The sequence below is a fragment of the Sceloporus occidentalis genome, unplaced genomic scaffold, assembly GCF_023333645.1.
Source record: "Sceloporus occidentalis isolate IW3139 unplaced genomic scaffold, rSceOcc1.0.p SCAF_34, whole genome shotgun sequence".
Classification (NCBI taxonomy): Eukaryota; Metazoa; Chordata; class Lepidosauria; order Squamata; family Phrynosomatidae; genus Sceloporus; species Sceloporus occidentalis.
This window is the reverse complement of record NW_028317014.1, coordinates 348,391-373,942: the sequence shown is the minus strand read 5'-3', so window position 1 is coordinate 373,942 and position 25,552 is coordinate 348,391. Positions and strand designations below refer to the sequence as shown.

The 25,552-nt window shown below is 38.7% G+C and overlaps 1 protein-coding gene across 1 annotated transcript in view; it reads right to left on the bottom strand.

The window, feature by feature from the left end:
• Positions 1-1,456, bottom strand: part of LOC149298104 (short transient receptor potential channel 5-like) — a 78,109-nt gene extending 76,653 nt beyond the window's left edge. The window contains exon 1 of the mRNA XM_089487613.1: positions 1,079-1,456. Coding sequence (XP_089343739.1) covers positions 1,079-1,456 — 378 coding nt within the window. The remainder of the gene's footprint in view (positions 1-1,078) is intronic.
• Between the last annotated feature and the right edge of the window lie 24,096 nt (positions 1,457-25,552).

Genomic DNA, 25,552 nt, shown 5'->3' with positions numbered 1-25,552 from the left:
GTAAAATTATGTAATATACAGTGTTAATCTGGATGGAAAGCGGCCCGTGACTTCCAAAGACTCTACTGCACTGTATATATATATCTGTATATATATATATATATATATATATATATATGTGTGTGTGTTTAGTATATATCTATTAGTATAATAAATACCTTGGTAGCAACACAGTACCTGTTTAGGTTAAAAAAAATTGCAACTTGAATCAATTCAACTCTCCTCTAGTCTGGTTTACAGTATGTAAATGTTTCAAAGTTGCATGCATTTTTATTTCAGTGAATAGACCTCCTTTACTTTTCCCAATTTCAATAAATGCTTCCATTATGCTGGCAGCCTATTGCCACTATGCCAAAATGATAAAACTACAGTATTGCCTTTCACTCTTTGGTGATGAGACTTAATTCTGATAGTTGGAGAGGAAAATAATTAAAAGATTTTGTCAAGATATTCCCTAAAAGCAGGTTTAGTGGAATGGGAGTTAATTACTGGATTAAAGTTTATTAACAAAAATAAATGTTCTTGATAAGTATTCTCAATTTCCCAATGAATTTTTCCTTATAGTAAGTAATAAACGTAATAAGGATAGGTTTTCATCTTTTGAAGCAGAGAAAATGCAATATATTAAAGACAAAATCACTAATCTTTTGCACCGCTCTGAACCTCTAAAGGCATCAACAGATTCTCTATTCTATCCTTGCCCGCTTTCCATGAAGGCATAAATGTACAAGTACAAGATGAGCTGTTCTATCACTGAACTCGCCTCGGGCTAAAAATACACAGGACATAAGACAAGGTTCCCTCCCAAGACTTCTCCTTTTAACACTCTTCTAGTCTTATGTATATGCAGAATTCTGTTTCCCCTAGTTCTTAAACTGTATTTATAACGAAGAGGGACAATACTAACTTAATATGCCAACACAGTTTTTGTGGCAGTGGATTCTACGACTTAACATTCCTCATTGGTTTAAAAATATACTTTCTGAACTGAGTATGAGTGAATTTTTGTATACATAATGATCATAATGAGCATACACCCAAGTATCAATGACTCTTTCGGTAATATATTCCCACAAACCTGTTTCTCTCCCCTTGGCTTCCTGTAACTCAGAAGCAGCTCCACAGCTCCAACCACTTCTTTTCTTATTGCATACAAGAGAGCATCCCCCACATATACACTGTGGCTTAGCAGCAGCTCCATGATCTCCAGGTTCTCGTTCTCTATGGCTATGAGTAGGGCGCTGCGGCCAAGTGGATCCATGCAGTTGATATTGATGTTGTAGTAGATTTCGGCCTCCTCCAGTGCATGCTTCACACTGGCATAGTCTCCCTTCTCTACAGCAATGAGGTAAGCCTTTTCCTCCAATGAGAGTTCTGCCTCGGCCCGCACAATCTGCAGCGGGATCCGATCTCTGTAAGGTGAATAGTTCACCCTCTTGTAGTACAGCTGGGCCATTGTTCATAGTGACATTTCAACCTGTAAATGTGCAAACAAAACAAAAATTAGCAAGGTTTTTAGGAATAAATGGTAAAGGTTTAATAAAGACTATTTGACAAGATGTGACCCAGTCGGTTACTGTGCCTAAAGGACCTCTACGGGACATTTCTTCTAAGCTTTATAATAAAAATAAACCATGTGGCACAAGTATTGTACAACGGTCCAAAGACCACACATCCAAAAAGGCCCTCAGACCCATTCCCATAATAGTACTACTACTGCTAACAATAATTACTATAATATTATTTATCATAAAAAACATTTACATTATTATTATTATCAATGATGAATCATTCTAGTTTTCAATGTATTCATAAATAATTGAATTTTGCCTACACAGGTAATATGTTATAATATTTTCGTATTTTTATGCATAAACCTTCCTTTACTATTAATAGCTGGTCGCTGAGGGAGCATTGGTTTTAGCAAAAGCACAATTTGCCTTCCCAACATAAATTAACAAGTCGAAACAGGTTTGCAATGAATATTATTTTGTCACAAAGCTGTTAAAAAAATGTGATGATAAGAGCATGTGATGCAAAGATAGAAATACTGTTTTGCTAAATGAGATGCAAAATTAATAAAGGGGTTTATTATCACACATATCATAAATAATAGATTGAATACCTAGTCTATCTTGGCTAAAAAATAATAGTAACCTTAGTTAAGGTAGCTTCCCCCTGGCATGGTTATCGTTTCATGTTTTCCCGGATACATTTATATAGAAACAAAGAGACAGACACACAAATTTAGATATTAGCTTGATTTTTTTTGGAGGCAGCAAAGTTTATATATAAAGACGAATTTAAAGATGTATAAAAATTATCGACTTTGTTCAAATTGTAAAGGCACCCTAAGGGAATATAGCAGCTGTTAACTATGGCTTCAACAAAAGCAACCAAGGTAAACGTAGTAGGGTTGCCTTCAAAACATAACATGAACCTGAGAACCAGATGTTGAGACCAAACATTGAAAGCCATTGGATTTCCATACCACGACCACATATATTGTCACTGACTCAAGTGTCTGTCTATGGGACTTTGTTTGGCCCTTCTTGGAAAGCTGGTAAGTCACTAGCTAGGACTATTTTCACTACACCCCAAATGTATTGTTCCAGTGTAGTGATGGGTGACACAGGTCAAAATAGAAGGGGGCAAAAATAACTCAAAAGCATGCATGAAACACCACATATTCCAAGCATGCAAGTAAAGAAAAACTGTGATGATGTCTTCCCAATATAACAGCTTACAGACACTGGTATGATGGTAAAACACAATTGCTACATGCTGATGTTTATCCTTAAATTTGTAATCATAGCAAAATGTACTTTTCCTTTGCATTAACATTTCCACAAACTCCAGTTCTTAAGCAGGGCAGATGTTATGTCCTGAGGGTATCTGGGCACTGGTAGCTGCAGCTTTTGCCCTGTGGAATTCCCATATAGTTTACCCCATGAACAGACAATACATTTCATCGGATGTTCCGATTATAAGAATATATGACAAGGAAAACAGGGAGATCAATTACACTGACTGATCTAGTGCTTCAGTTGTTTGTGCTAAAGTAAAGCAGTTATCTTTAATGGGAAACAATCATTTTTATGTACTCTCCAAATACATAGCACTAATGCATAGTTGAGAGATGGAAAATAAATTACTGGGTGTGTTCGTGTTATGACCTTTCAAAGGGTGGTGACTTGGGAACTCTGTTTACGGGCAGATACCTCTGCTTGATACAGATGTGCTAAACGAATGCTAATACTCTTTAATGCTCCTAAGGCTACAAAATGTTTTTACATCATTATGCTTACCTAACATGCATCACTAGGTACACAGAAACTCTGTCTTAGACTGATCCAGCCTTCAATGAGTCAATGGTATTGTTGCATATAAAGTTTGTGTGTAAGATCAATGCTGATCAATCAATTTATCAATCAATTCTCAAATCCTTAGAGGTATATTTAGCCCTGTGACAAATATTTGGTCTTTATTATGTATTCATTTTATTCCGCCAATGTAAACAAATCTAGTGGAGTAAGTGCTCCTCAAAAGTGTATAATTCCTTTTTCAATCCTCTATCACCCTTCCCAGGAGGCAGAAAGGAATTACAGAAAACCAATGGTGTAGTACCAAAATAAGATTTTTTTTAAAAAAAACAACAAAATACTGCGTTCAGATTTCCACGAACAGGAACTGTTATTAACCACAATGCTCCATCCTTTTGAGGTCAAAAATGTGGTTAAGAAAATGTGTCATTTTAAAGCAACATTGACAAATTCTGTATCAAATGGTAAGAAAGCAATATCAGAAAACAATAAGAAAGGAAAAGCAGAACCTTCACAGAAGCTACATGGTTCAAACCCGTTAAGCTACTATGCCAGTAGAAGTTGAATAATGCAAATAATCAATGGTCTTGGTGACCTTTTTGAGATATCTTTCCAAGTCTATTTAAGAACTCTTCCAGACTCTGGAGCTGGCTCCAAACATAACAGTTCCATATCATAACAGACTCCAATTGTAACCTAAATATAATATAAATCTTATTTACGATGATAAAAATACAATAAGTCACATCATCTAACAGCTTGATGAACAACAGGAACCGTAGGAGCTCCTCAAAACTTTGTGGCTGTAACCTTTCGTGCATAATTAGTTAGTAGGTAAATAAATAAAATGCATGCTGGCTCCCGAAATTAGCTCATAAAACCTAAATGCCTCATAAAGTTATGCAACTTTGCCATAGGTCATAAATCTGAAATTGGTAAGTAGAACATATGCTAGATGTGTATCTAGTCTCACTACTAACAAACAGCAGACTAATACATGGAATGATATGACACTTTTCCAATGGTAACATGTTGCAGAACACAGATGGACAATTACGACTCATCTGTCATCACACTACTTTCCCAGCAGTTTCAGATACGTAAAGATCCACAAAGGTAGTGTAAGTACACCCAGAATACATGCGTTAAGGTTGTATTTTGCCATGGCTGACCTTTTCCGAAGTAAGAGTGCAATTGCAGTCTCCAAATTCACATGTTGAGTGATTGATGTTCAGCATTCATGCATCTTAGTAGTGCATTATATATAAACGCCCCTGACATTTGAATGTATAGTTTTACACTGGTACAAGTAAACAGACATAGGTACCACACCTTATACAAACGACAAGTTAATTTTTTTTCTATACACTATACCCGGCCTACCAGATATTTCATTAATTTCATTATTTTAGGAAGAAAGAAACAATAAACAAACAAACCTCTTTCTATTCAATCTAATTATATGTTCTGTGTTCTAAAGTACCTTTACTTGGAATTCAGCAATCATTCCAATGGCAGACACATCCATTCAATACTTTTTTCTATGGAAATCATTGGCACAATGCTCTACTATGTTCATTAACTACTGCAAATCAGAAGCATTAAAATGACTATTTAAATAACTGTAAAAACAGTAACGCAGGCACATTTCTAATTTTAAACACACCAATATTTTTTATTTCCTTTTCAGCCTATCAAAGGGAACATGGCTAGTGGGAAGAGTCATGCAGGGAACATGAGTTTAATTAATAAAACCAGTTAGTAAAGAGAACTGGAATAGTGCATATACACAGGCTACCACTTGTGGGTAGGCACCTACATTGCTCATGGTGGACATTTACTGGGGTCTGTGGTGGACAATTTAATTATGTTCTATGGACCTTCACAGACCTTTCCACTAACTGGTGTCCTTGTACAGACACTTTGCCTATCCCTGCTCCCATTGCAAGTATCATGGAACTCTACATATCTCTGTCTATGGCAGCTGATTACTAGGCAGTCATTTTAAGCTATGCCATGCAGACGTAATGTTTAACATCACTTCCAGGTTCACTCACTTCCCATTCATCTCACCTAGTTTTTGTTCTACAATTTCTGCAAATGTCATTAGATTTAATATACAAGCAAACCTCGTTTTCTTGGGTTTTTGCTCTAGTAGTGTTATGCTACAACATAACTGTTATAATAATGTAGTTTAGTTCCTAGCCTTAGACAATTTAGAAACCGTCCTTCTTACAATTGCAAATAAGGTAGTTTGATTTCTATCCTTAGAAAATTTGTAAATGTTATTCTATTTACAATTCTCTTTTCCTCATTTAGATGTACCGATACGGCCCTCAGAACACTTATTGTTCTAGATCTGTAGTTTAAAAAAAAAAGTTTGTTATTTATTATTGCTAAATCATCAATTGTATTTTTATTTTGTAACATTTTAAAACCATAACATTCCCAGGGCTTAAATTCATTCTTTATTCTCAAGCGGTGCCAGTGGCATTTGTACCTAATGGAGTTAGGGTTCTTAAATAGTACCATGGTACGAACTAGCAATCCTACCTACCATTTCAACCCTTTAAGACCAATGTACCTTCTATTCCAAAAAGCTGTTTAAATAAGCACACGAAGTACCATATAATATCACCTTCAGTGTTTAAAATTTGACAATATTTAAATGTATTTGTTCTGGGGACGCCCATTTAGTTCTTTGCAGGTGATCCACACGTTCTTAACAGTAGCTGTGACAATGTTTATTTACGATAGCAAATGAATGAAAATCACATCAGTTAATGCACTCTAAGATGCAATTACAGTAGAAACATACAATTGCATTTGGATGTCCCCAGCTGTTCATTCCTTTTTTTTATTTATGAGGCCGTAGTGTTGACTTCATTGTGCTTCCAGAGCTTATTAACAATACAAGGTATGCTGGCACATCGTGCTGTTACCTAAGTGTGCAGAGAACTGGCTAGTGTCCCACTTGGAACTTTAGAGCTCGTTCTGTATGGTCAACATACAGACGTGTTGATGGGCTTACATGGACATTCTGCAAAGCAAAACATTACTTTGGAGAGGATCCAATTTCGTTCTCTTCTCATATTTTGGCAAAGGCTATTGCACAATAATAATCAATGCATCCAATAAGCCTGTTAGTCTTTATTAATAGAGAAGGTGGCTTGGGAGCAGGTTTTTCCACAAGTCTAATACTGGTGAGTAATGGAGAAGAATGCAGACAACATTATCCCTGTTTGATCATAAGAGTGGCATGCTATTTCATTATAGCAGAAGGTCATTGCACAGTCAGTGTTGTCTTTTATTTGTATTCTTAAGATTGTAATAGTGGCCATGGCTTCTATCATTTGCTTGATAGGACATACACTTTTATTTTTTGAATCCACAGGCCTTTGTTCCTATCCCACAAACAAAGGTTTATATAAAAGAGTGGGTCCCCCGGGCCCCTGATAAAATTGATTAGCTGAAGAGTGTCCCCTTGTGTGATGAGAGGGTAAAAAAAAATGCCTGAGGGCGTAAAGTCCACATTTCTGCCATTCATCCCTCTATGTTAGTAGTTTGATGGTGGTTATTAAAAAATGTATGGGAAACCCACCGTGTGCCATTGTCCATGCACACCATCCTGTGCTTAGTTGGTTGAGGGGGTTAAAAATAAATTAAACATGATCAGGGGCATTAAGCCCAAGCCCCCACCAGCATTACAATTTATAAACCACGGTGGATGGCAAACAAAGATGGATGGTCCTTATCAGCTGGTTTTGGTGTTTTAACTAAATGGGGAAAAAACACAAGCATGAAATTATCTGAAGGTGAAATGAAAGTGAAAATGGAAAGAATAAAAGAAACTAAGAATGTTTGAAGAGGTAAAAGAAAATTGCTGGATATGGTTAAACAACCTAAAACATGACTGAAATACAGAATTATTCTAATCGTCACTTGAAACAGCTGCAGTTTTGTGCACACACTGCCTATTTGAACTAATTTTGGTATTATGTTCCCAGCGGAATCTGTAACACAGAAGGGAACACTGATGGACTGGCTATTGTCCTCTCGAAACAGTTCTCTCGAAACAAATCACATCTGATTGTTACCTTAATCTTTTATCCTGCATTACGGCAGACATCTATAAACCTCTTATGCTGCTTCTAACAGGAAATGTATGCACTAATATGAAACAGACACCGTTTATATGGTAAAAGATATGTTAAGACCTGTATGTACTGTGTATATATATATATATATATATATATATATATATATATATATTTATATACAGTATATCCCATGACATGCAAAGAAAAGAAATCCTTGTAATAATAAATAAATAAATGAAATCAAAATGTCTACATTACTCTAGCATAACCTCTTGGCTGCAAGAGGGGCCCATAGAGCACATTAATTATCAAGTACAAATATTTCCATCAGGGGAATTTGCAACACACAAACCTACGCCTACAGATGACAGATGGATCCGAATTATGTTCCTTAGCTCTGCCTAATGCAGAGGTTTCATGCCTTTTGCTTTTTTGTTTTCAGCAGCAAAAACCAACAGTTATATAAACAATAAAGTTCAAATAATCTCTGGTTTGCCAGCTAAATTCAGACCTCCACAGACTGTACCTGATGAGACCTTCACATGATTCAACTGTACACCTTGCAGACATATCAAAACCCACTGAACCCATGATTTGACCATTGCCATTTACACATGCAAAGAACTATCCACATTTTGGGAGGTAGATGGCCAGTTGGCCTCATACGATGGTAAGCATAGTCTGCAGATTCTAGAGGCTGTCATATTAATTATGTGATGCAATAACACCTATGGACTCAGCCAGAGGGTACAGTCATCTGTCCTGTGGACGGTCGCCTGAACAACCGTATCCTAGATCATTGAAACCTGTGTTCAAATGATATCCACTAGAACAGTTAGTTCTCCACATCAAGTAGGAGATACAAGTAACATGGAGTGTTTTTGCCTGACCGCAATTGTTTCATAAAGTGTTCATGTGATTGTGACAGGGCCAGGCTAGCTGGCTCATGTGTCATATGAAGTTTAGCCGGGTCACGGAGCACTTTTGTGTCCGGTTCCGTATCCCGTGACCCGGTAATATATTATATTGTGTATTATTGTGTAACCGGCCCAGAGACTGATGTGGATTCAGCCCCAGCCTTCAAAGAGACGATCCTATAATCTGGCTGGGGCTCTTAATCAGCCAACACAGCCCTGTCTGCCCAGACGGCACCCGCACTACAGGGGGGATAACACAGGTGGGGGAACCCATTGTATTCTGTAATCCCCTCACCTGATACATCCCCTGCATACTGATGGGATTTGTGATGGGATGTGGCTGATGGGATTGGGGGTTGGGTTCGGTACACATTGCATTGAGCTTGTATATAAGTTCTGTGTGTTTGTAATAAAGGAGTTCTTCTTGTTTTACTACGAATGGTGGTCTGGATGATCCGTGGATAGCTGAGTGCTATCCGTATGAGGGACTGACTGGTGATTCCTCAGCCCTCAAACAGGGGTACCCAGCCTTGGGTACGGTGACCCTGTAACATTGGTTGGCAGCGGTGGGAAGAATCCCACGACTTGGGTGAAATCCAAACCACCAACTGGGATTGCAGACGAGAGACACCAAGAGAGCTCCTGGAGGTTTGTAGCAAAGGAAAGGCTACTCTGATTGCGGACTGCAGAGAGATGGACCGGCACCAGGATGCCCCAGAGGAGAGCCTCGGACTAAGTGCTCTACAAAAGAACATTCTATGGCACCTATCCCTGTACCCAGGAGGGGCTACATCGGAGCAAGTGACGGCGGTGATTAAAATGTGTCACCAGGAACTGAGCCAGAGTGGGTCTGTATCTCCCAGACTAGGGGAACAGAACACCAAAATATCATACCAGAATATCCAACCCTTCCGAGAACCAGAGGGTGAGACAGACCGGGTTACAGCCGAGGTGTGTGAGCTGGAACACCAGCAGAGGCAGTTAGAGTATGCGCCTGCAGACTGGAGGGATGATTTCTTCCATCCCCACTTCGAATCATACTGGGCACAGTACTGGACAATGTGGGATATACGAGTTCCACTCCTGGGGGAGAACCCGTTGCCGGAGTGGGAAGAAGAATTGAGAGGTCTCATATATGCAGAGCTCGACCTCCAGAGCCGCTACCAGGGATTCTCCCAGCAGTTAGCAGGTGAAGACCCTCTAATGCTGTATAGCCCCGTCGACCCAGGACTGATATATGATGCCTTCCAATTTGACTCGTCCTTCGGAAGCCCCTGCCAGTACCGCAGGGATACAATCTGGGACAACCGTGCAGAAGTCCTGGTTTATGCTATTCCCCCCGAGCTGGAGGCTGTTATGGATTGCCTGGTCCAAGAGGAATGGCAGCTCGAGAGGGACTATAAAGAATTGCTGCGGAGAGTGGAGCTCCAGGAGTTACAAGGAGACTGGGAGCATGGTACTACAACTTGCGGGAGTGGGACCGAGGTCCTCTTAACCTACTCCTCGGCCCCTGCCCTGTCGAGAAGAACCGAGGTCCTCGCCAGCAAAAAGAAGCGGAGGAGGAAGCCAAAAGCTCCGACACAAGTCCTCACCAACAACCCTGGCTGCTCTACCCTGGCAGAAGAGATGACTGTCCCCACCGCCCGAGTAAGTGGCCCAATCCCCCTCACCAAACCCTTATCTATGCTCGTAGAAGCCAGGGCCCCAGATTGTCCCCCTGATTTCCCGAGTGTCCTGGGAGAAGCCCGGGTCACTGCCACAGAGGTTCCCACTGAAGTCCCCGGTGACCCGGTAGAGGCACCGTTCCCCGACCTAGCGAGGGCGCCAGAGGGGCTGCCGAGTTCCCTGGGTCCTCTCAGTAGCCTGGCGCAGGCCCTGGTTCCTATCCCTGTGTTCTCCGAAGTGATCCCTGGTTCCCCAAGTGTCCTCCTAGAAGCCCAGGTCACTGTCCCAGAGTGTTCCTCTGACTCTCCCCGTGCCCAGGCAGAGGCACCTGTCCCAGAGAGGAAGATTGAGGGTCTGCTTAACCCTCCCGGTGGTCCAGTATTGGCACCTGTCCCTGCCCCGGAGTATTCCCCTGGGTCCCCTGAGTACCCCGCAGAGCTGCTTAGCTCGCCCAATAACCCTGTAAGGACACCCGTTCCTGTCCCAGAGTGTCCCCTAGGTCACTCCAGTGTCCCGGTAGAGGCCTCGCTTACTACCTCTACGTGTTTCCCTGGTTCCCCGAGTGCCCCCGGCCCGATCAGCAGGGCTTTCCTTCCATGCAACCGCCCTGGCCTGGCAGCTGCCCCAGACTCAGTTCCCAAGACTAGGGAGCAAGAGTCTCCACGTGCCCCTGTTACCCCGGTGAGGGGGATAGCCATGTGCCCCCGGCTGAGCTGGGACTGTCCTCCAATTCAAAGAGGACTACTGACTATCCTTTTGGGCAACCAGGGCCCTGGCCCACCTTCTCTGGATGCTTCTGACAAAGGGCGCCATGAACTAAGGCCTGCACCTTTTGAACTTTGTCCACTCGGACAGCCTGCAGCAGACCCGTGTGGATCTGCCTGGTCTGCCGGACCGTTGGTCAAGGGGGAGATCTGTGACAGGGCCAGGCTAGCTGGCTCATGTGTCATATGAAGTTTAGCTGGGTCACGGAGCACTTTTGTGTCCGGTTCCGTATCCCGTGACCCGGTAATATATTATATTGTGTATTATTGTGTAACCGGCCCAGAGACTGATGTGGATTCAGCCCCAGCCTTCAAAGAGACGATCCTATAATCTGGCTGGGGCTCTTAATCAGCCAACACAGCCCTGTCTGCCCAGACGGCACCCGCACTACAGGGGGGATAACACAGGTGGGGGAACCCATTGTATTCTGTAATCCCCTCACCTGATACATCCCCTGCATACTGATGGGATTTGTGATGGGATGTGGCTGATGGGATTGGGGGTTGGGTTCGGTACACATTGCATTGAGCTTGTATATAAGTTCTGTGTGTTTGTAATAAAGGAGTTCTTCTTGTTTTACTACGAATGGTGGTCTGGATGATCCGTGGATAGCTGAGTGCTATCCGTATGAGGGACTGACTGGTGATTCCTCAGCCCTCAAACAGGGGTACCCAGCCTTGGGTACGGTGACCCTGTAACAGTGATAGGCTAAGGATCTCTGTTTCAGTAAGGTAACCATTGAGGCTACAGAGAAAAGACATCACACTTTTAACTGTTTAACAACATAGTATAAACTTATATTTTATTGTAGTGAATAATGGGGCAACAAAAGAGGTTTTTATGAAAACCATTAATTGTCAGATGGTTATTCTGAATAAAGTTGTCTATATTCTATAGTTTTTTTTAAAGATGTTCCCCAAACACTGAAATGGTTAAACACTGTATTCTTTCCATGACTCTCAATCTTAGTAAGTGCCAGTCTGTATGTTTTTGTTCATCAGGCGTAAAACCTTCAGCTGTAAGAATGGAACAGAGCACAGGATCTGCTGTTTTACCCTCTCTTATGCTTTACCACATTATTATTTTATGTACTTTCATTTAAACACTGATTTATTTATCAAATCACTTTTAGTTATTCCCTGTGTTGCCTGTTAGTGAAGATGTGGCAGATATGGTAGCAGTGCATGTTCCAGCATAAATTGAGCTGTTGGGAAACAAATATATACAAGGGACCAACTCTATGAAGGCACTTTGCTCTTATTTTAAGAGGTAAGCCATGCAAAGAGTTAAACCTTTAAAGTTCCATTATTACTCTTTTGGGTTTCTATGTACTGTATCTACCAGTTTTGTTTTAAGGTATACAACACACACCTAATCATCTAGTTCTGGTATACAATTCACCAACAATCAACTACAGTGAAGGAAAAAAATATTTGATCCCCTGCTGATTTTGTATGTTTGCACACTGACAAAGACATGATCAGTCTATAATTTTAATGGTAGATTTATTTGAACAGCGAGAGACAGAATAACAACAAAAAAATCAGGAATAACGCATTTCAAATAAATTATAAATTGATTTGCATTTTACTCAGTGAAATAAGTATTTGACCCCTTTGCAAAATATGTCTTAGTACTTGGTGGCAAAACCCTTGTTGGCAATCACAGAGGTCAGGCATTTCTTGTAATTGGCCACCAGGTTTGCACACATCTCAGGAGGGATTTTGTCCCACTCTTTGCAGATTCTCTCCAAGTCATTAAGGTTTCGAGGCTGACGTTTGGCAACTCGAACCTTCAGTTCCCTCCACAGATTTATATTAAAAGCAACCTCACCTTAGTGAGTTTGGCTGTTCTTCAACCAGTTTTATTCGTCCTACACAGATGTTTCGGTTAATTATTGTCTTTCAACCTACTTATTATAAGCACCTGTTTGGTATAATTGTTTAATCATACACCTAACTATATGCCTACGAAGTCTCTCATTTTGTGCAAATGTACTTAGAAGAAATGGTGCTGTTTTGAAGGCATAGGGTGGTCACACCAAATATTGATTTGATTTAGATTTTTTCATTTGTTAAATGATAAAAATAAGCTATTAACATTTTTCACACCTGCCTTAAACTTTTGCACCATACCATATATGTAAATATGTTTGATTTAGGATCAGCTTTCAGGATTATCAAGAACTCCTCACAATGCCCAAAATAATGCTTTTGCGTTGTGCCAGATAAAGACAGGCTGATAATCTCCAAACTCTCCTCATAAAATGAAATGTTAGTCGAATAAAAAAGGTAGTCCCACATACTGCAATAGTAATATTTTGGATAAATGGTATGAATTTTTTGGGGGGAATTTTGTTTCCTAAAAACCATCCTGTTTTCTAGTTTATAATCCAAGCATTCACACCAACACCTTAAAGTTATTATATCTAGCCAGATCACAGGTAAAGAAAGCAGCAGCCTTCAACCACTCTTGGCAATCTGTCCTTGAACAGAGATGGTTTGTCAACCTAGTGTAACCCTGCTGGAAATCACCACTGTACAGCGTTTTTAGAGCCATAGTAAAGTCATTATAGTCAGTACTATATCCCCAGTGTTGGAATTGTATTCCTTTGAACCCTGTCTGTTTAACGCGTGTAACACATAAAAGTGGATCTAACAGCTGCTTGCCATTCTAGATCTATATCATTGCCTTGTCTTGCAAAGGATTATTTTCAAGTGTTTGCTTTGTTTCTCTCAGTGCGGCCTCTGGCCAAACCCCAGTTTCCATTATTCTTGCTCTATTTGAAGTCTACTGTTGGTCTGTTTTCAGTCAGTGTGGAAGCTTTGGTGTGTTAGATGATTTCCTGACCTGTGTTAAGTACTAAATTGAGTTCAAGATGCTGAAGAAAAGCTCTGTATTGGCTGTGCTTTAATATATATATCTTATGCTTCTGTTGGAAATACTTCATAGTATGAGTTTGGAGCAAAGAAATTGTTTCAATCTGAACCAATACAAAGTACATCTTGTGAAATACTGGGATTTCCCTGTATAGCAAAGAAAATGTTTCTAAAATGGTGACAATTATGAAAAATGATGGCATGACTAATAGTAATTCAGTTTCATCAAACATTATTACATTCCCAGAGGATATAAAGTGATAGATCTACCAATTACAATCAAAGAGTTCTAAACACAGCAAAGTAGAATAGTTTCCATGGAGACTATGGTTTTTAAAAAATGGATATAAGCTTGGACACCAAGATTGACAGGTAGCTCATCCAATGACTAGTTGAATGCCATAGGTTACCCATATAAAGAAGTTAAGGAAATGCTCAGGGCCCATTGATCCAGGGGGCACCCTTTGCAGATGAATCAAGGGAAAAAACCCATTATCTTATAATACTATAAATTATTTCTGTGAGAAAAAATAAATAAATGTATATGAGCCTATGGTCCATGTTCCTTTTTTTCTGTATAAAAATCAACCCCTAGATTGGGCACATTTCACATGGCAGCCATTTGGAACAGGTTCACCTAAGATTATGTTAATAAATTCTCTAAACCACATTACTTTTATAAGAAAGGACCTGTATCCAACACCTGCTTTCATTATCTCGGTTTAGTGTTAGCTATATCAATTGTGATATTTTTTGTTGTAAAAAGAAAAATTGCCACCGGATCAGTTGTTAGAGAACATGCAAAACACAATTCTTGAGTAATTCTATAAATGTTCAACACAGCCATATGAAAAATATGATGTGTAGACCTGACTAAACTTACAATGGGGACTGAAACAACACTGTATAAATAATAATAATAATAATATACCTTGTTGGAAACAGACTTGCCACTTCTCAATAATTAGGCAGAGCGTTGGTGACTTTTACACACCATACGTCTCAGCACTCGGTGACCCCATTCTGTGATTTTACGTGGTGGAGTTGGTGCTGTTCCTACTGTTATATCTATTGTAGGTTTTTCTATTAATGACTAAACTCGTCATAGACTACTACTACTACTATAAGATGCTTTTAGGCCCAAAGCCATGGCAATAGAAATATACCACTGCAAACAGGAAAAGAGTATAGGAAAAAAATAACATCAGATCCAAAGAACTTATTTGTATTACCTCAGAAAAGAGAGACTGCCGGGAACACTTATGAAAGGGACACAAAATATATTCAGCCAGCATGTAAAGGCTTCCCAAAGCTCTTTTAAAGCGAAACATCCCGGTGGCCACATATGGTTGATCTACTAACTATAAACATAGTGTATATCTATGTAATTGAGATATTAGAACATTAATGACAAGGAAATATATATATATATATATATATATATATTTATATGTGTGTGTGTAATCAGATGCTGGTATTAGTGACAAGTGGCCATCTAGTAAGTGAATATTCACAAATTAATGATAGTTGGCTTGAAATACATGCTTTGTTAATAAACATCCCTTACCTGTCAGCTATAGAGATTACATTTTATTTTTAGCCAAGCTTTCTGTTTTCCATTACAGCATCTGTTTATTTACTCATACTGTTTTCATTCAATTTTGCCATCTTTATTACGAATTATGCTAATTAAATTAACTGCTTAGTGCTTTATCATTATATTGTACTATGCACAAAGAGAGATCTTTTAGAATCTCATTGAGAAGGAAAAAAATCAAGGAAGCATATGATAGCTAAATATGTCTAAATTAAATACATTAGCTATCTTTTACCCATCCATGACCAGAGCTATTTCTCGCCATTCTTAACATATCTTTGTTCAGTCTAGAGTCCCTTTTACTATGATTAGTTACCTACATAATTCATATCCGTCAGATCTGGTCAGTTGAGTTAATTGCACTAGTTTGATATTCGAACTTTAACAAGGCATCCTTCATTAGTACTTCTCATAGTTTTGGAATCTTTGTGTATTGTTTTCATGGATCTAGAGTTATTATTTTTTCTTAATAATTATGAAACATTTTGACAATATTATGTACTGCAAATTAATGTCTAACCTCCTCTTACTGGCAAATACAGGATCTCAGCTACAAAGTAAAATTTAATTCTGCTTGCCCATATAGTAGTAAGTATTATTACATTCACTGGACATTTAGAACAGAAACTCAGAATTTGGGGTACGTCTATCCTGTGGGTTTCAGGAGGTACTTTCCTTTTGTACTTGAATTAAATTAAGCATTTAAATGTTTCTATTACATATCCTCCCTCTCGTTTCTCTTCCAAGCTTTACATGTTGATATGCTAACGTTTATTTGGTTAAAATGCAAGATACCTCAATTAATCATTTGTCTAAATGGAACAGCATCTTTAAATGGAGCCATAATTAGTGGCAGGACCTTAAACACCTTTTTAGGGTTCCTTGTTTAGTACTGTAATACAGTCTTACATAGGTTGCCATGGAATGATTGATTTTCAGTGATGCGTTAGCCAAGACATGTACATACCTGTGACAAATGAGTGGAAACTTTTCATCATGTAGTATCTTGTGTCCATTATTCATTATTATTATTATTGCATTATTCATATGAAAAGTGTGTGTTCCATCTCACTTTCCATGCTGAACTCTTAGATCTGGGCAACTGCCCTGCATGTACCCTTAAACCATACTTGTGTTGCAGTTTTCTTTTCTCAAGGGGACAGAATAATGTTCACATGTATTATCATGCAGTGTACTGTTGTGAAAATAATTATCAATAATGTGCTTCATTATATTCACAGTAAATACAGAGTTAGTTCTTTTTGAAATTTCATTTAACTATATGGAAGACAACACAGGCCTAAGGCTTTCCTGGTTATAATGTTTAATCACCTGCATGATTTCTGCTCCCTCAATATCTCAATTATATTATTAAAGAAGAATAAATTTACTTTAGCAATTAGCAGCTCTCTCAATATTGATTAATTGCCTAAGGTTGAGAATGTGTTTTTAATGAGAGTTTCTTGGGTTCTGCCATCATTAGTCTTATCTTCCATAATTATCTCTAGTAAAAACAGAAAAGAGAAGCTTTAATTATTCTTTATTATTGGTTTTATATCTTGATCAGAGCGGCCCTAGAACAGTCATGTTGAACCTATGGCACGCGTGCTACAACGGGCATACAAATAGCATGCGGCCAGGTTGCTCACTGCCCACTTTTTCAGAGGTGAGTTGGACTACCCACCGCTGGAGGAGCAGGCCTGGTTGGGGAAGTCATGGATTTCCCTTAAACCAGCCTAAAATAAAGAAGCCCAATGTCTTTTTATACAGACCTCGCTTTCACTGACATAATGAGAAAGATGGCGATCTAGTGCAAAGGAGGGGGATAATGAGAAAGATGACAGGTAGTGCCACTGAAGAGATAGAGGAAAGGAGGAGAGAGGGCGACAAAACGGAGAGATAAAGAGGAAAAGGAGAGATTAGATACAGGGAAAGCAGAGACATAATGAGAGACAAGGAGAAGTGGGAGTGTTAGGGATACATAATAAGAAGGAGGAGATATAAAGAGAGAGAAGACAAAGTGAGATGAAGAGAAAGGGGAGAGGCAGGGAGAAAAGGGAGAGATGAAGTGAAGAAGGAGATAAAAAGTGAAACAAGGAGAGAGATAAATTAAAATGGGAGATAAAGAAAAATAGGAGCGGTGGGTTCTATCTAAGAAGCCACCAAACACCTTGCACTCATCCTGTTTAATCTAAATATATTTATATACATTTAGATTAAACAAGGTATACAAGATAATTTTGTAAATTTTTTGGTAATATCTCAGATGGAATCCATATGCTGCTGCCACTGGTCTTTTCTTCTTTAACCCCTTAAGGACAATGGGCGGTCACTAAACCCATTGAAAACAATGCATTTTGAGCCCGTACATGTACGGGCTTTGTCATTAAGGGATTAAGATTTAAACATAATGCAGTTTTTTTTCTTCAAATATAGGTATATATGTGTGTTGAGTATATGTGTGTATATGCATGTATGGGTGTGCATGTAAGTAAGAGTATATGCTTGTGTGTGATTTCTGTGCAGTGTTGGCACTTTGAAATCTAGACGATCCAGTGCTCCCTTGACTTTAGTCTGGGAGGGATGGAAGGGTAATTTGTATTTTACAACATTAAAAAGACCTACTTATAGCAGCTATATTGAGTTCCAGTGGAATTGCACCTGGTGGATGATATAAAGTTGACTTTATTCATAGAAAAGCAGCAGATTCTGTAGGGCTACTATAATGCGGTACAGTGATGATGAACAATACAATTTCAAATGCCACTATACAATTTGACAATAACATTTACACTCATTAGGGCATCCTTTGACAAGCAGATGGCCCTGATTTTGTGAGCTTAAAATCTATTAATGCCTCTCACATAAAATATCACTTTTTGTTGAAAATAATACAGTATTAATCCCTCCTCCTTAGTAAATACAATTGTTACTTTTGCTTGTTTTAATGCAACATCAAACACACACAGAGGTGATGCAGAGGACAATGCCAGTACCAACCTGAGCTAATTTGGCCAATTATATTAATTAAAATCAGAGAGCCAATGCTGATTACCTGCAGCCAACAGTAAAACTAATAAGGTAAATTTCTAAATGTATCTCCTACAAGGTTATAGATTATTACAGAACTCACAGGGGTTAATCATTCTCCATAAGGTACTGGCTAATCATTATGCATCTCTCAAAACACCCTCAATTGATCAATAAGTATACTTTTTCCAAAAGATAATATGGACATTTAAGGTTGTTCTTTCTAAATATACCGTATTTGCTCGATTATAAGACAAGGTTTTTTTCAGAGCAAATGCTCTAAAAAATACCCCACATCTTCTAATCGGGGTCGTCTTCTAATCAGACCTCAAATAGAGGTCTGATTATGAGACTAAGATCCAGATCCCCCGCACCGCTGCAGGGGACCTGGATCCTCCTGCCCCCCCCCCCCATTTAACACCCCCCCACACACACTTACCGGTGGTTCTTGCTGTATTGCCGGGGCAGCGGGTTGACGTCTGATCTCTGACAGCCGGGGAAGGTATGCGCGACGGATGCAGACAAACCCCCGCTGCCAACTCCACCTCCTTCCGGCTGCAGTGGAAGGAGACGTCAACCCGCTGCCCCGGCAATACAGCAAGAAATTGGAAGTGTGGTAAGTGTGTGTGTGTGTGTGTGTGTGCGTGTGTGTGTTAAATGGGGGCATAGGGCATTTCTGGAATGCCTTATACCCCTATATGCCACTCTGGCACTTAGGGGGTTAAAAGGCATATTATGGGGCAGAGTGGCATATAGGGAGTTATAAGGCATTTCAGGAGGCAGAGTGGCGTTAAGGGGGCATTTAATAGAGCACTCGGCCTCCTGAAATGCCTTATACCTCCCTATATGCCACTCTGCCCCATAATATGCCTTTTAACCCCCTAAATGCCAGAGTGGCATATAGGGGTATAAGGCATTTCTGGAGGCAGAGTGCTCTATACAATGCCTTTTAACTCCCTTAATGCCACTCTGCCTCCTGGAATGCCTTATACCTCCCTATATGCCACTCTGCCCCATAATATGCATTTTAACCCCCTAAATGCCAGAATGGGATATAGGGGTATAAGGGATTTCTGGAGGCAGAGTGGCACATAGGGGGTCAAAAGGCATACCATGGGGCACAGTGGCATATAGAGGGTTAAAAGGCATATCATGGGCCACAGTGCCATATTGGTGTGGCAAGCCTGGGGGCAGATGTGCGTAACTGGGGAACAGGTTGGAAAATACAAGGAAATAAAAACAAAAAAAATATTTTTCTCAATCATAGCTTTTATTTAAAAAAATAGTTTACATGAATTAACATTTACTGGTAAAACTTTTTTCCTTTAGGGTCGTCTTATATTCAGGCTTTTTCTTTTTTTCCTAAGTTAATATTCAGATTTTGGGGGGTCGTCTTATAATCGAATACGGTACTTTTGTCATATAAAATGGATTTGTCACTTTTAAGGAATATTTATTTTTCAACTAAGGTATGATATAATTTGAGGCAACATTATTTCATAAAGTATTAGAATCCACCTTTTAAAAAGGTTTACAATCCTTTAATAATATATTTCCATATACAGTCATGTGAAAAGAGAGTACATCCTCTTGAAATCTATGGGTTTACAAGGGTATAATGACAATCATCTGTTCCTTAGCAGTTCTAAAAATTAGGTAAATACAAACTCAGATGAACAATAACACATGACATATTACACCGTGTCATAATTTTTCTACAAGAATAAAGCCAAAATGGAGAAGCCATGCGTGAACAAAATACACCAAATGATTTAATATCATCTAGAACCACCTTTAGCTGCAATCATTTAAAATAATAGTTTTATGTATGCCTTTATCAGTCTCTCAAATCTTTGTGGAGAAATGTTGGCCCACTCTTTTTTACAACATTGATACAGTTCATTAAGGTTTCAGAGCATATGTTTATGCACAGCTCTCATTAAGTCCTGCCACAGCAATTTAATAGGGTGGACGTCTGGACTTTGGATGGACTATTGCAAAACCTTGATTCTTTTCTTTTTCAGCAGTTCTGTTGCTGGTATGCTTGAGATCATAGCCCTGTTGCATGACCCAATTTCGGCCAAGCTTTAGCTGTTGGACAAATGGCCTGACGTTTGACTCTAGAATACTTTGGTATACAGAGGAGTTCATGGTCGACCCAATGACTGCAAAGCAGGCCCAAATCATCACCCCTCCACCACCATGAGGTGCTGATATGTTGTGTTTAGTTTTTTTCCAAATGTGGCGCTGTGTATTTTGGCCAAACATCTCCTTTTTTGTCTTGTCTATCCAAAGGACATTGTTCCAGTCTTGTGGTCTTGTGGTTTGTTTAGATGCAATTTTGCAGTCCTAATCCATGCTGCAATGTTCTTAATTTCTGGCAACCCTTCCAAACAAACCATGGTTGTTCAGTCTTTTTTTGATTGTACTGTCATGAACTTTAACATTTAACATGCTAACTGAGGAATGTAGAGTCTGAGATTTTAGCAATTTCTCTGAGCATTGCACACTGACCTTGTGGTGAATTTGCTGTGATGTTCACTCCTGGGAAGATTGGCAACTGTCTTAAATGTTTTCCATTTTTAATAATCTTTCTCACTGCAGAATAATTGACTTTATTATGATTTATTGTTTGGAAATGTCCGTATAACCCTTCCCAGATTGATAGGCAGCAACAATTGTTTCTTTAACCCTTTAATGACAAAGCCCGTATATGTACGGGCTCAAAATGCATTGTTTTCAATGGGTTTAGGGACCGCCCATTGTCCTTAAGGGGTTAAGATCTTGGCTTCTCCATTATGGCTTTATTTTTAAAAGGGTCCGCTAAAATAATCCAGAAAGTAACTTTGAACCTAGCTCCTCCATAGTGTGTATGGTTTGTATGAATAGTGTGTATCTTGCTGAGGTAATTTCCCCTGAGTAGAAATGGAGATTATCATAGCAAACTATGTGGGGGTTTTTCTTTTCTTCTTATTTTTATATTTTATGTATTATGAATTTTATATTATATGTAAATAATGTATTTATATATTAATTGTCTATGTATTTTCTATTTTTCATAATAAAAAAAAACAAAAACAAAAAAAACACCTAAATCTTCGTCCTTTATAAAAGTGGTCTCACTTGCTGATGATCAATTAATCAAGGGCATTTAATAGATAGATTAACAGCGCCAATAAGCAAAAACTTGGCTTCTCCATTTTGGCTTTATTTTTGTTGAATAAATCATGACACGGTGTAATATGTCATGTGTTGTTGTTGTTCTTCTGAGGTTGTATTTACCTAATGTTAAGACCTGCTAAGGAACAGATGATTGTTATAATGCCCTGATATGTAAAACCACAGATTTCAAAGAAGGTGTACTTTCTTTTTCACATTTGAATGGGAAGTTGTGACTTTGCTTTGTTTTCAGGGATCAATGAAACAAAAACCCATCCATACCTTTGGAGTGCTTGTTTACAAGACAAACTATCAAGCTGGTGAATAGAAAGAGGAAGACTGATTTGCATAGTTAAATTCTATGTGGCACAGGGAGGATGCTGTGATGTCAGTTTTTAATTAAATGAAGCAGTTATGTCAGTAACATCCAAATTTAGAAAAGCTAGATATCACAAGAACTCATCGGGCATGTCTTGCAGAATACCACGTGACTTGCATCATTGCATCACACAGAATTACACAATTTAACATATACACCCGCTTATTGTGGAGAAAAACACTTACATTCACATTTAGAGATGTGCTTCTTACCGACAAGCATTTAGGAAGCAGCTGCCAGATAAGCTAACAACTGAGAAAAGTTGTTCAGATTGTGGAGAGACAGAGAAAATGGTAGGTTACTGGCCTTGAGCACAGTGTCAGGAAAGGCACACACATATATATATATATATATATATATATATATATATATATATATATATATATATATACTGTATATACCTCTGTCTGTCAGTTTCTAACTAGTCATTATTTGTTCGCATTCACAGTTCTGCCCTTTGCATTAATAAATATATTCTTGCAACATCTGAGCCTCAGTTGATGCTTTTCTCCTCTCTGAGCTCACGACCTATAAATTTGACTCATTCATAATACTTTATTCATATGCACAGAGAACTTTTCATCTGGTGAACCTTTACTTCAGCCAAGCTACAGACCTTCTTTGCAGTCTTGGCAATAATAATGAATATAAAATGTGAAAGCCAGTTATTCTAAAATGTCTTAGAAGATTTAAGTAATAGAAAGGAGAAGAAAGGAGAAGAAAGGAAGAGAACAGAAGTGCCATCCAATAATGTATGTATTTACTAAAATGGTATAATGAAATGAGTGTCAATTTGTCAGCAAGTTTTCTAAAAGGATAGTCTAGATTTTAACAAGAGTTATGTTAAGTAATCCTCAAAAGTTAAGTTTTCTATTACAGCTCACATCCATACTATATGTGTTTGTCTCTGCTCATATTTCCCATTTAAATGTTTATAAAATGTACATAGAAATCCAGGGTTTATTTGTAAAGAGCCATTTTGGAGCCGATGTTTTAAAAGTGGTATAACAATTACAGCAATAGTGCCGTCAGCACTATATACATTTGGTTGATAAGGTGGTCTAACCATTTGTAAAACCTTACAACAGGTTTGTACTTTATAAATAATCCACATAGTTTTGAGGGTTTAAGCCGTACACATCCATCAGCATTTTCTTGTTACTTAACAGTGTTTATGGCATAAAATGCAGGTGATTGCTTTACCCTACATATTGTATTGCCCAACAGGCTATGATTTGTTAAGGAAAGCAGGAACACATTATATTTATGGCATCTAATATATACACAATTGTTCTTCTAAGTAAATTTTTAACTAACTATATATATATATACTTGTGAGGTCACCCTGTCCATCAAGTTCTTTCTTGTCTTTAGAAGACAATTCTTGTAGCCCAAGAAGAGAGCAACAAGGGAAAAAAAAAACTGCAATGAAGGTAAGTAATTTAGTTTTGCCACTAACTGAACGCAGCTGCATAATTTTAGAAGAAATACCATCAAACCAATTACACAGACAATTAAAAGTGAGTATTTGGAGATGCAGACAAACGTATCATTCATTATACTTGATGACAAGCTATAGGCAGCAGAATGGTGCGATACAAAGTACTTCCTTTAATATGACACTGAAATGATTAATGCAATTCATTTCAATCTGCCCACACGCTACCACCATTTATAATAACTTTTAATTTATTTTGCTAATGAATGAGATTTCAAAGGCTAAAATTGTGAACATTAAAGTAAAGTATAACATTAATCCCCTGTGTGAAAGTGAATTGATTTTTTGCTGAAACAAATATCAAATAGGTGTCTTCCAATCAGGCATATAATAATCTTACACGGCTGAGTTAAGATTGATCAATGAGCTCTTCTATTTAACTCTTGTAAGCAATGTTTCATCTAATTTTTCTTAGTTGGCGTGCGCAGAAAATTTCTGTTGTGCAAAAAGTTTCAAAGAGCAAAAATTTTGTGCGCACAATATCCGCGCCGCATAAAGTTTCAAAAAAATTATAATTTTTTTCTTTTTTTGGGAAAAACTGTTGTGCGCACAATTTTTGGACATGTGCGCTCTCTAAAAAGCTATGTGCGCGTGCACAAGCGCACAGCTTAGAGGGAACACTGCTTGTAAGACATTTCCATTAAATAATGAGTGAGCAAGCAATCTTAAAAACAATGGCAAGTGATGTCTCAAAATCAATTTAAGTTGTACGTTTTGTTTTAGAAAAACAAACCCTGCCCAATACTTAAATATATTGCTTCACTTTCCATCATATCAATATTCTCAATTACTTTGCTGCTTTCTCTTCCATATGAGCTTGGCAGGACCCAGTAGGGTGTGATTGGGACAGGGTATCTGAGGAGCCATGTGGCTCTCAGTGTGAGCTGCAATAGAGCTGTGCTGTTGCATTGATTTACCTTGCTAGATCATTGTTCACACATTATTGAGGTTTGCTCTGCTGATATGTTCTGTGTATGTCCTGGTTCTGACCCCTGGTATTGGACTACTCCTGTTTTTGCCATTTGTATATCATCTGATTGCGGTTAATTGGAATTTTTGACCTTTGGCTTTGGCATTTATTATTTTTTGCATTATCCATTGGCACCATGTACTTGTTCCTCTCTGTGTATGACCCTGGCTAGCCTGGCTCAAATCTTGTCTGACTCTGTTGTTGTTACTCAGTATTCACCAGACTCTGGGGTTGTCTGACAGTTTCCCTCGGTTGTTGCCAGTCCCCCACTCCATCTGCTGCCCAGTGCCAGTTCCCTGCTCCATGCCTGTTGATTGCTCATAAGGTGGGCAAATCTGCACCTGTTACCCCAAATCCTACCTGTCCCATGCACAGAGACTCCTCTGATCTTGAACCTGTCCCTGCACAGAGACTCCTGCCTAACCTAGTAACCCCAGCGATAACAATGTGTTCTTTCTGGCATAAAGCTTGTGACCACTATAGTGATGTAATGTTATACTAGTCTGTTTCAATAAAAAGAGGGAAGACTTAAGAACACTGTGAAGTCAAGGTGCCCTTATATATTGTAGGTCAGGAACATATGGAGCTGCAAATCCTTCAAGTGACCTTAACGACCTATCCAACACAAGATAGATCAACTGCTAGCATGTCAGATGCAGTAATTGCTTGTCATAAATTGCCTTGCTCTGCAGAAACATTAGGATTATCTGCATTCAACTCATTTTCTACTTAGCCCTGAAAACATCGCAATGTATGATACAAAGAAGGGTTCACATTTCCAGGAGAAATTCTGAAACCGTGTATTTGGAATAATATCTAGCCTACAATACCAGATTATTCGCTGAAGTTTTTTTTATCTTTTGGAGATATATAGTATTTTGACAGAAATGCATACGTTGATTTAATGCTTTGGTGTAAGGTCTGCAAAATGTCCTCAACACACATATTTATTTATTTTCATCCTGCATGGATAACACACTTAAAAGGATTTAACAGACTCTAGTCATAATTCAGGCCTTTGAGGCTTCTCTCTGTATAGCAACGATTGTGTTTGTCACCGAGATGAATACTGCAGCAGATTACAGCCATTTCAATATTATTCTCCAGGAGGTTACAACCTTACTGCTTCCATAGGAATTAAGATGCTAAGTAGCAGACAGGTGCTGCTAATAAAATGCCCTTGATTAATTGATCATCAGTAAGTGTCCACCTCTATAAAAGCCACGGTTTTAGCAGTTTGCTGGTCTGGAGCACTCATGTGTGTTTTAAC